General features: G+C 49.6%; 5 protein-coding genes across 5 annotated transcripts; 2 read left to right on the forward strand and 3 right to left on the reverse strand.

Annotated features, from left to right (window-relative positions):
• Positions 1 to 1,471: 1,471 nt before the first annotated feature.
• N7457_009176 (uncharacterized protein) lies at positions 1,472 to 1,948 on the reverse strand (the record flags this gene model as incomplete). Its single annotated transcript, XM_057180219.1, has 1 exon — positions 1,472 to 1,948. The coding sequence occupies one exon, from the start codon at positions 1,946 to 1,948 to the stop codon at positions 1,472 to 1,474; it is 477 nt and encodes a 158-aa protein (XP_057028605.1).
• Positions 1,949 to 3,000: 1,052 nt separating this feature from the next.
• Positions 3,001 to 3,792, forward strand: N7457_009177 (SANT/Myb-like DNA-binding domain-containing protein; the record flags this gene model as incomplete). Its single annotated transcript, XM_057180220.1, has 5 exons — positions 3,001 to 3,318; positions 3,411 to 3,458; positions 3,519 to 3,551; positions 3,609 to 3,692; positions 3,751 to 3,792. 5 exons carry the CDS (start codon positions 3,001 to 3,003, stop codon positions 3,790 to 3,792), a joined length of 525 nt encoding a protein of 174 aa, XP_057028606.1.
• An 814-nt stretch (positions 3,793 to 4,606) lies between these two features.
• On the forward strand, positions 4,607 to 6,481 carry N7457_009178 (Permease cytosine/purine uracil thiamine allantoin; the record flags this gene model as incomplete). Its single annotated transcript, XM_057180221.1, has 6 exons — positions 4,607 to 5,068; positions 5,131 to 5,281; positions 5,337 to 5,409; positions 5,465 to 5,578; positions 5,638 to 6,343; positions 6,398 to 6,481. 6 exons carry the CDS (start codon positions 4,607 to 4,609, stop codon positions 6,479 to 6,481), a joined length of 1,590 nt encoding a protein of 529 aa, XP_057028607.1.
• A 523-nt stretch (positions 6,482 to 7,004) lies between these two features.
• cox5b (cytochrome c oxidase subunit IV) lies at positions 7,005 to 8,284 on the reverse strand (the record flags this gene model as incomplete). Its single annotated transcript, XM_057180222.1, has 6 exons — positions 7,005 to 7,138; positions 7,200 to 7,290; positions 7,357 to 7,457; positions 7,588 to 7,746; positions 7,981 to 8,034; positions 8,188 to 8,284. The coding sequence occupies 6 exons, from the start codon at positions 8,282 to 8,284 to the stop codon at positions 7,005 to 7,007; spliced, it is 636 nt and encodes a 211-aa protein (XP_057028608.1).
• A 351-nt stretch (positions 8,285 to 8,635) lies between these two features.
• On the reverse strand, positions 8,636 to 9,636 carry N7457_009180 (SANT/Myb-like DNA-binding domain-containing protein; the record flags this gene model as incomplete). The annotated part of the gene is made up of 2 exons (XM_057180223.1): positions 8,636 to 8,776; positions 8,827 to 9,636. The coding sequence occupies 2 exons, from the start codon at positions 9,634 to 9,636 to the stop codon at positions 8,636 to 8,638; spliced, it is 951 nt and encodes a 316-aa protein (XP_057028609.1).
• Between the last annotated feature and the right edge of the window lie 1,932 nt (positions 9,637 to 11,568).

Consider the following 11,568-nt stretch of genomic DNA (forward strand, 5'->3'; position numbering starts at 1 on the left):
TTTATCGAAATCCAATCAGCAGATGATTATATAGTATTCTTAGAGGAAGGTTGGCAATCTCGACTTTGTGAGGGTTGAGATTAACATGTGGAGTGGTTTCACATAGCCAGCATGAAATGGCTTTAAACCGTGGAATTAAGTACATGTAGATGTGGAGGGAGGTAGGACTGCATATATCAGGTAGTGTCTGAATGTACTCCGTACGGGTACGATAAACAAATATTCCTGGAAATGACATGAAAACGATATGAAAACGACTATGATATTCACATCTCGTTGCTAGTGCGTCATTATGGAGGACATGTATTGTCCAACATTGTGGTGTTGCTGTATACACATATTGGCTGGTGCTAGGTAATGAATCTATAAGGATGTGTAATAGATATAGATACATGTATACGACAAGATCAGAGGAATAATTGTTGATATTGTTCTTCGAAACAGCATCGAAAATCCCTGGAGTCCTGGGAAGAGACAAAATAGGGGATTGGATGCAGGTGCGGGGATGTCCAAGACGAAATAATAGAGGGAGCTACCTAGGTACGACTTGGGCCTCTTAAATATCTTCGTCATTCAAAGTTAATTCGAGGCTCTTCATAAGCTTCTGCGGTAATACCACTGATCTAGGATTTCAGTTCTGACCAAGATCTGGGTTATTTGTTCTCGTGGACGGGGGTGGATTCGAGAAGGCCTAGATGCCCCAGGTGATGCAGGCGACGTGGTAAGATTCCCAAAACAGATAAAATCGCTGTAACGTTGCCAGTTCTCATTATTCATGATCAGCCCGACTAATTTTTAGATCAACAGTCGTCTGGTCGGTGGTTGGCTTTATATAAAGACAGCGCTTTCGACCTATCTCATCGGAAAAATGTCCAAATCAGCGGCTGAGGGAGAGCAAGGAATGGGTTATGTATAAAGAGTCTGGCTGTTGTTTCTGTGCATTCGAGTAGAATTTGAAGCGCTGGAGCCACCTGTTGGACTCTATATATTCTTCTAGGTTAACCGAAGAACTCGATACTCCTGGAGTCGAGAGAGGAAACTTCTGTCTAATGAAATAGACAATGCAAGTCATAACTGCCCCCAGCGATCCTTGGCATTCTCTCTTTGTGTTGGTCATACACAGAGAACCGCACTAGGCGTAATTTAGCACAGCTGATCCTTCTCATGCATCATCCTCAAACCTGAACGGAGATCCTCGAATGATAACTAGATATCTCCGAGTCAATTGGCTATCCAGGGATTTTTCGCGGGCTTGGTCTGTACGGCCACGAATAGTCCAGGTAATGGGCACCAATTGAAGATGGACAATAACGGTGGATTGTGTGTGTGACAAAGAAATATGCCGGCAGGATGTCGAGAGGCTGGGCCTCTTTGGATATATACACGCCTCAGATGAACCCCGCGCGGTGCTAGGACCGAGCCAACTGCTGATAGGGCTCCCCCGACCTTTTGCCCCATACCGTGCATGCTCTCAGCTAACGACCTGCATAGGGGCAGAGAGGGGAATAGTACCCGGTGGCTTCACGCGAAACCGTCTTGTGGCTGATCTAGCCCGCCAAGTCTCGGGTTGGACGGACACTTCTACTTCTGTCATTGAATATGAGTGATTGCGGGTGGACGTCCCGGGGCCATTGGATGCCTTTGCAATAATAAGATCCTCGGGCGCGTCGTTGATTCGCATTGGGCGTGTCCTGTCATCCTCGCACGGTGTTGTGAGATCTTGCCGGGTCACCGGATTCTGGAACAGGCCACTCGCGGGTCTCTTCGGCCCAAATGTCTCATGGAAGCTGCCGGACGTGGCCATCTTTGCTTCTGCATCTTGTCGTCGGCCGAATTGAATTACCGCACGAGCCATGAATTGTGACAGGGCCCCTGTCCGGGCATCGGTTCCTAGGCCAAGAGAGAACGGGTTGTGGAATGCACCGGAGGGGGTTGGTTGGAGGCGCATTTGAATCGACACTGAATTTTAATTTGATCGCATAGTCTACCTTTGATATCAGGACAGCGACGGGCAGGAAAATAAGAAGTCACAGCGAGGGTGTATAATAGAGGGTGCCGATAGAGGGAATCGATGCCCCATATTAAAACCAAATGGATCTTTTTTCATAGCAAATCTAGCAAATCCCAGTGTTCAAGGCTGTTGGATTTTTGGGGTTTAATTTAATAAAAAGCACGATTTAAATCCCTTTCAACTAATCCCAATTCCAGTGCTATTATTATTTTGGTTTACTGTTGTGATATGAGGTGACTCCATCCCCGCTCTCTCTGCCTTTCTCTCTCACCACTCTCTCCTCTTCCTCCTTTCTCTTCTCTCTGTAACCTTGTCCCTCTCTTGACCTCCCTGTTTATTTGTTTTTTATTAAGTCCTCTTTTTTCCCCGAGGGTTCCTCTCCACAACTTACCTTCCTTTCAAAGTCAACACCACCCTCCCAGCCTCATGTTCTCCCCGTATTCGGAAGAATTCGAGGTCCCCGAATCGACGCTTCGACCATGCGATTTTGACCTGTGAGCCCAACTTCCCTTTGATCCCCCCCCACCAGGACTTAAACCCTTCGGTCGGAGCCTGGACTTCTCTGTGTCGCGGCTTATACCTTCCTGTCTCTGTTACTTTCATCTGGTTCTACCTGGGATGCGCCTGTGTCATCGTCTTTAGTGTAACGCTTCCCGAGTGTTGACCAAGGCGCGCCAGTACCAGATCCTGCTAATCCCTCCCCCCCCTACGCGGCCTTTTTGTATGTACAGATGAACCGACACAGTGTGATTGAAAACCGCGTGTGTCTTTCACCATGTCGTAAGTCCCTTCGTCTGTGATCTCCGTTCGGCCTCCAGCTGCGGGAGGGAGACTAGGCATTCGAGTGCACTTGGTCGCGTTTATTGCTCCCACATTTCTACCTGTCATGTCTTTCTTTTATACTTTTCTGACTCTTTGCTACCCCGATCAGTTCTCCCCCGACATCCAAGCGACTTAAGACGTCCGCTACTACTAGCGCCCCGCCGCATATGCTTGCCCAACAACAGATCCATCCCTTCCATCGCGTCCCAAACTTTGAAGGCATTCCCATCCCGACTGCTCCTTTACCTCAACAAAATCCCGGCGCTTCGCGCAAACGGCCTCCTTCTCCCGCGACTGGTTCGTCGGTCATGATGGCAGCTCCAGTGAATCCTGCGGGTAGCGCGATCGATGACTCTGGCGCCATTCCTGCGGTTGAGTCTACACCGAAGAAAAAGGGACGGACGAATACCCCATGGACGGCAGAGGAGGAGCAAAGGCTTAAGACAATGCGCGACGCCGGGCGCAGCTGGAGTGAGATTGCCAAGGTGCGCACGCGTCTCTATTTTTTTGTTCTTATTATTTTTCTTATCATGAAGCTACGGGTTGCTGACCGGTGCTTTTTTTTCACCTATCGCAGACTTTCCCGACACGAACCGAGGGCAGTGTCAAGAAACACTGGTACAAGGTACGTGATATCACGCAATTTAAGCAATGTCCGGATCGGTCTTACTAACACCTCACGCAGGACATGCACTACGCGGAGTTTGCCGAAGATGAGGTATGAACCCGATTCCTTTAATGTCCGTGTGTCGCATCCGTCGCTGACGTTGCACAGTCTGTGAAGCTTCGCGAGGCAATCAAGGAGTACGAGGCGAATAAGTGGAAAGTGATCGGTCAGAAAGTTGGCAAGCCTGCCAAAGTGAGTGGAGATAGTTCCGTGCCATTGTACAGCCGATCTCATATTAATTCTCCGACAGGCCTGCGAGCAATATGCCAAAGAGCATTTCAAGAACGTCTGACCAACCCGATGACACTGATGAAGTCATGATATTGTTTTAGCATCTTTTATGAATTTGGCATTCTCTCTTCCGGATTCCTGGCAATTCCAGAGCGATGCAAGTTTCATCGGTGGCCAACTGGGGGCCACTGATTTCACAAGGCAGATGGAGTTGGTGATCTGGATCTCTTTATTCTCAATGTTCGAATCTCTTGTTATCTTCTATGCGCTATGAAAAATTGCGCATTGCAACCCGTATTAAGGCGTTGCCTGTTTTTTTTTTTGACGCCCTTTTTTTTTATCTCTGTGTCCATCAATACCATATGATTCCCACTGGTTCCAGTACAATAGGGCCAGAAGCCCCCTGTTACGTAGGACTCCGTAGATCGCAGCGGAAAAAGCCAAGGCGATCTTGGTTTTTCTTCCCCGCGGCAATCAAACCCCGTTTTTCGCCCCCACCACTTTTTGGCCTTCATTGCTCCAGACACAGTCATTGTTTCGAAATTTCAAGCCTCCATTTGCTCAATTCTAGGGTAAGTCAACCCTTTGATGGCCTTTCGCACTCACTAACGCCACCCCGGTGTGTTTCTAGAGACTCTTCTCGGGAAGGTAACACAGCCTGTGCACAAGGGACGGCTACCATGAAGACGAGTAGCCTGGTATTTCCTCACGATCAAGGTATATAGGACAAATCTCTGCGTGACGACCGGTGTTCGACGATTGTCGTTCTGAGATTATACGGTTTAACTTGATCTGGGTAATTCCAGCGAAAGGACTCAATGCGCTTTTTCCCCCGGAGTTCGAATGTGCGGATGTAATACTAACAGAGGTGCAGCATGGCTTCAGAACATGAAATCACCGCCGTAGCGGCGCACTCGAACAAGGAATGCTTGACGACATCTGCGACTGAAACCTCCGGCGCAGCCAACAAGGATGAGGGAATCTACGTCGCCGAGACGACCAATCGCCGCAATCCCGTCGGATCGCGATTGGGCTCTATTCTCAGAGCCTTCGAGCACCAACTCGTCGAATATAATTTGGAGGCCCGTGGTGTTGAGCGGGTTGCCGTGGATGAGCGCATGAAGCGCAACACATGGATGACGTATCTGCAGGTCTTCTTGCTGTGGATATCGATCAATCTTGCGCCCAATAACATCACCCTCGGGATGTTAGGGCCTGCAGTGTTTGGTCTCAACTTCCTGGACTCTGCGCTTTGTGCTGTTTTTGGTGTCTTGGCTGGTTGCTTGGTCGCCGCTTGGATGGCTACATGGGGCCCCATTTCAGGAATTCGGACACTGGTACGTGGCGAATGTCAATTGTTGGGCGATCATTTCCATCATGAGGGCTAATTGGTGAACAGGCGTTCGGAAGATACTCCATGGGCTGGTGGCCTAGCAAGATCATCGTTCTCTTGAACCTTGTCCAGATGATTGGATATGGCTTGATTGATTGCGTCGTTGGCGGACAGATCTTGTCGGCTGTCTCCCCCGGCGGCATGTCCGTGGCTGTTGGTAAGTATCCCGGGTATATCATGGAACAAGTATGGTACTAATGTGTATCCTATAGGCATCGTGATCGTCGCAGTCATCAGCTGGGTGCTGGCTACCTTCGGTATCCAAGTCTTCCATTACTATGAACGGTTAGTATGATAGTTCACCGTAATGAACAGTGAAAACTGACTAGCATCCTATCAGATTCGCCTTTTTGCCCCAAATTATCATAATCTTCATTCTATTCGGAGTATCATCCGCGAAATATGACTTATCATCGGCCTCTGTCGGTGATACTCGGACAGTTATTGGCAACAGGTAAAGTCCAAGCCCCGGCTTCGAGAATCCAAGCTCAAGTTTCCTAACCATGATCTCAGAATATCCTTCTTCTCCATCTGTCTCAGCGCCGCAGTCACATATTCCCCACTAGCAGCCGATTTCTTCGTCTACTACCCCGAAAACACCTCTCGGGTAAAAATCTTCTGCCTGTGTCTAGCAGGCCTCATGACCTCATTCACTCTGGCCCTAGTCTCCGGTGTGGGATTGGCCTCTGGCATCTCTACACACGCAGAATATGCCACCGCGTACGCGAAAGGCCAAGGCGCGCTCATCGTCGAAGGATTCGGCCCCCTACACGGATTCGGCAAATTCTGCTCCGTCGTCTGCGCCCTGGGCCTAATCGCCAACAATGTTGCTCCCACTTACTCCGCCGGCATTGACTTCCAGATGCTCGGCCGCTACGCGGAGGCAGTACCGCGCGTCATCTGGAACACCGTTGCCGTAGTCATCTACACCGTCTGCGCCCTCGTTGGCCGCAGCAACCTCTCCGAGATCTTCACCAACTTCCTCGCCTTGATGGGCTACTGGGTCGTCATGTGGTTCGCCATCATCCTCGAAGAGCGTTTCATCTTCCGCCTGCGCACGGGATACAACTGGGCGATCTGGCGAGACCCATCCAAGCTACCCCTCGGCATTGCCGCTCTGACTGCCTTCATCATTGGCTGGGTAGGCGCCGTTCTGTCTATGGCTCAGGTGTGGTACATCGGACCGATTGCGAAATTGGTCGGCGACTACGGTGCTGATGTAGGTTACGTCCCCTCCCATGTGTGTATGTATCTTACTAACTTGGCTCGCTAGATGGGGATTTACGTCGGGTTCTCTTGGACTGCGCTTTTCTACCCTCCTCTGAGATACATCGAGCTTCGCTTCATCGGCCGCTAGGCTTGATTTGTTATAGGCTGTGTCCGAGATGAGTGGTTTTGCTTCTCTTCTAGACTAGAGTTTACTCGGCTTCTCGTTGACTTTCTAGCGTCTACGCCCACTTCGTTTTGCTGGGCACGTCAGATCAAAAGTGATATATCATAATATAGGATTGGGTTTCTTCGGCATGCACGGCGACGATCTTTGTGAAGAAATTCTATAGAACACTCGGGTGTTGTGTTGATAATGTGTGTATATATCTTGTACATATCTGTGAAAAAAGCTTGATTGATTTCACCATCAATGTGGGTGGCACGAACATCGAAGAACTTCGACCCAGATTTACCAGAGAGACTCTATCTCATCGTACCTACAGGCATAATGCAATATAATATTAAGTCAAAAGCACCACCCCAACACTCTCATTTTCATCTACTAGAGCACTATTCTACAAAAGAGACAGAGGAGTCACGGAGACAGACCAGAGACAGACACACGCAAGATAATGTTCACAGTGTATTGGGATTCCAAGCAGAAACCAACTTCAAGGGAAACCGCCGCGCAAGCAGAAACGCGGTATTAAGGATTTACCGGTACCAGTACTCAGGCTTGACGTAGTCGGCGAAGGTCTTGGGCTCGACGTGAGGGGGGGGTGGTGGTGACCGTGGTCGTGGTCGTCTGAGAAGAAAAAAGTTAGCACAATCGCCTCATCAAAGACAAAATATATGGGTTAACATACGGGAGTGGGGGTCCTCCTCGGGTCCGATATAGTTCATCTTGACGACGTTGCCGCACTCGAGGCAGCGCTCGATGGGGCGCTCGCGGGAGACCTGAAAGATGCAATGTTAGTTTCTAGAACGGATATTTCACCCGGGGTTGGGTCGGGATGGTCATACGGTCAGCCAGTTAACCTGGTGGGAGTCTGCGGGGAAACCGGTGCAACCGGCGTACTGCTCATCACCGGCGCTGTTGACGATGATGGGGTCTTCGATGGAACCTATACGAATCCGCCAATTAGGTTAGTCTTGTGACTTCGTTTCAAAAGAATGATGCGACTTCGCCGGCATTTCGTCATTGATTTGGGCGCGACGATGGAACATTGGGATAAACATGTCGGGAATACATACCCTTGCGGGAGGCATCAAGGGGACGCATGTCGAAGATGTCAATGCCCTGCATCTTTCCGATGAGTTCCAGACGCTCGAGACCGGTGGCCTGGTCAAGATCGGTGGGAATGGTACCGGGCTTAGCACCCGGGGCGAAGAGGTCCTCCTCGGTCTTGATCTCTATATACCAGCGAAAAAGATAGGTTAGTATTGCGTTTTGCAAGTAGCCAATTCATATAAAATGACAAGCCCGGGCTTCTGGCTCGGAAAAAGTATCCACATGACCGACATCCGAGGTACCATGGCATTCAATTGAACGTATAGCCTCGAATAGACAATGCTGTGTAATTTTTCCGAGCTATAGAGGCCATTCAAGGAGCAATTGGCTGAAATGGGGCCGGGTAGAGCACTCACCCTCGAAGGTCAGGATCTTGCCCTCCTGCTTAGGAGCCCACTTCTTCTCATTGGCTGTGAAAAAAAGTTTCGTGTTAGCTGGTGATTATAGTAAATAATGCACATCTAGTGATTGATATAGTATAGAAGCCGCCCTTTGGGTCGGGGTGCGCAGGGATTGGAGCAGTTGTGCGAAGGTCGGATCAGGCCATTCGAGGAGTCACGTACAGCGAACGATAGAGGAAGAGAAGGGGCGCTGAGCGAGGGTAAGAGCGCGGGCAGGCGAGCGCCTTGCGAGGGCGGAGGCTGTACGTTGGAGGAACATTGTCCTGGATGTGGTAGGGTGGATGACGCGGGGCGTTTGAGGCAGGAGAGGGAGTTTGGAGGTTTGAGGTTGGGCGAGTTTGAAGCCGCTTTGGCCCGAGCGCCTGTGATTGGCTAGCAATTTCGTCCAATGGCACCACGAGCATTGATGAGTCAGCCCCGCTGATTGGCGGGAGCTTCGAAAACTTGGTACGGCGGGTCGCTCCTGCCAGAAGTGCAGGATACCCGTTTTGAGACAGTTAGGGCTTTTTGTATAGGGCACGTATATATCTTGAAGAGTAATCACTTAGGAGGAAGCTTGGGAATATCGGTCACAAGGTAATACACAGATTCTTCTATCCTCACAGAACAGTTATTCCAGTTCCAGCTCTGATTCAAGCTCGGCCGCTCTCAGCTTACATGCCGCCGCTGGTACACCAGGCCCAAGCTTCCGGGCAACATGGGCCCATTTGTCATTTTCATAGTCCTCCAGCGCCTTTTTCAATTTGCGATCCTATTTCAACACTTAACACAAACTCGGCTCAGTAGGGAGTGAAAGCATACCTTGTCATTATCCCAGACCACAGTCCGTTCCTTTAACTTGGTACAATACCGGACCTGCAATGTTTGTTGCTTCCTTCCTGGAAAGAAGCATTCGATCTGCTTCCAGGAAAAATTCCATCGCTCCTTCAGCTCTATCAACATGTCATCTTCCTTGTGGCCGAACCTGGTCTTTGCTATTTTTGGTGCAGGCCATGGCCTTGGTACACCTGGTAAGCTCATGAAGCTGAGGTCCATCTGCGACTGAGGTGGTTCTGTAGCTTCATGACCGTCGTTACCAGAGCTCATAGCCACCAATGCCTGTGATGGCATTCTATGGTGATGATGCTGTTGCAGCAGAGCACCCTGGCGGATGTAATCCGGGTTTGGGGTCTGGTGGGAAGAAGAAGGGTCGACATGCACTGGGTATATTAGGTCGGTTGATTCGCCTGATGGAGCCGACGAGTCTATGGACAGACCATGCAAGATAGGTCGATGCCCATAACTCTGATTGGTGTCTCGATTGACTTCTAGATCACTGTTCGTTCGCTGTCGCTTTCTCCTATCCTGAAGGGGGGCGAGTCCATAATTGTGTGTATCATAATGCGGAGCCATCTGGCGTGGCAGCAAACGATCTGTGATAAAAGTTGAGGGAGATGCAAAAGGAGGCTGTGTTGTATCGGAGTGGTAGCGAATATCAGTGGGCCTATCTTGGATGAGCAACTGAGCTGCGCCATAGGAAATTATATCCTCATGGTTCGCATCTTTACCACTGCCATGATGGGTGTAATTAACCATGAAGCCTCGATACGGGTCTGCTAGCGTTGCAGACATATGTGAATAATGCTAGGGCTGCAAGCCCTAGCGAGTAGTTTGGGAATCTGTTTGGGCGTGAATGATCCAAAGGCGTGGTTGTTTATCCCCCAAGGATTTTCCCCCTCGAGCTGTAGGCAAGCCAAAAAAAATAGAATAAAAAAAAAATAATCGCATAAGAGAATCCTGCAGAAATTAGCTTGCCTGTGAATATAGTTGCAACAAAGGAGAGAAAGATCTTAATGAAGTGACGTGCAGAAGCAGGGCTATTTTAGATCAAATTGCAGCCAGGACTTGCAGGAGAATTGGCCAGGCATAATGGGACAGAGAATGGAGAGTAACAAAAGGGATCAAGCAAGTAGGCTACGAGAAAACCCAAAAAAAGGAAGACATGGGCACGTCTATAACTACATTTAGAGAGTCCCCTATCCTAGACCTGTGCCGGTGACCAAGTTGGAGCCTTGGAGCGTGCGTTGCCGGGCTGTTTCCTCCAGTCTCCAATCAATTGGACCGGACTGCAAGCAAGAACCACTATGATTAACGATTCCGTGATGGGTAGGCTGGATTCCATCCTTCCGGTCTTGATGGGATAGGGGCTTTTTTTTCCCTTTTGCTTTCGCACAGACTCCTAACGTCGCGGAGAGGGATTTGGAACACGGTCGACGCGGGAGGTCCCTCAGAAGTATTGTTTACAATCCTCCTTTGAGTGGGGGTAAGCACCAGGCGCGGAACAAGGAGCCAGGGTCAAGTCCAGGGTCCGGACACAGCCAGAAAAGCAGACCCGACAGATACTTGAAGCCTGTCAGATTTGGCCCGGGGACGTGATAAAATAAGCGGCAGCTTATTGGGCGGGCAGATGTTCCATGCAACTATGCCGTCTTGCAAGGGCAGAGGATGGACATATCGCATCGGCTGATTGATACGGTCTAGGTTAGTCGCATGAGCAATGGGGAGTTATTTGTCCATTGCATCCGGGTGTCCTCGGAGCCAAGGCCCTGCGAGAGTCAATCACAGATGTCCGATAGACCCAGAACAGCAGGGGTTGAAACATAGCCTGAAAAGAAGATTGGCGTTTGGACTTGACAGCAGCGTTCATCTATCAGATTGGAGAAGAAAAGATACGTCCATGATCCGGGGCTATGCCAACCAGCTCATTGGAGGAGATGGGAGAAAGGGCCGAGTCACATCGACCTCTTCCGTCATCTTCCCAGCCTTTCTCTTTGTCGAATCGCAGGGGAGAGATGTGAGCCGGAATGACTACCGAACTGTGCTAGTTGCATGCGGGCCGTCATCTGTCATTGTCTGACCGTGTCGAAGAGCCTTCTTGATGCATAAGGAGCGACCTGTGAATGGTCGTTGATTTGCAATAGTTGCGCAGGGTGTCTGTTTGTTATTTTTTGTTATTTCCTTTTGGTTATCCCCCCTTCTCCCCTGATTCACCACTAGTCTACGGAGGGTACCCAACCCCGTCCAGTCGTCCACTGGTTATTTTTTCCGTGTTGATGCTGAGCGCCTTAGCTCAGGCTTCGGGCCTTCGCCCGAGTGGCTGAAGACGTTTACTGCTACTGGGCGTCTGCTCAGGCAGCCTTAAGTCGATCACATCGTGGCAATCTCCGGAAAGCAATTCCTCGTAAACGGGAAACAATGGTGTGGCTGCCATGTCAACTAGTGCCATCGATGCATTGCGAAGCCAACCGGATCCTCGTATAGTTACAGAGAAGAGAGGAGAAATGTAGCAAAAACCCTACAGAAATCACTCTGATGTCGAAGTGACACGGAATGTATTCGAAGGAAACTCGTAGTATACAAAAAAAATAATCCACACTGGCCTTTTTCTTCTTGCCTTGGTTCTCGCTGCAATACATGATTAAGTTGTCGTGATACAAGAACCCCAATGAAAAAAACAAGTAGAAAAAAAAGTAAAGAAACAGACGCTCGGGAAATGGAAAAAAA

This window comes from Penicillium paradoxum (genome assembly GCF_028828445.1).
Source record: "Penicillium paradoxum strain IBT 22861 chromosome Unknown utg000007l_segment0_segment0, whole genome shotgun sequence".
NCBI lineage: Eukaryota > Fungi > Ascomycota > Eurotiomycetes > Eurotiales > Aspergillaceae > Penicillium > Penicillium paradoxum.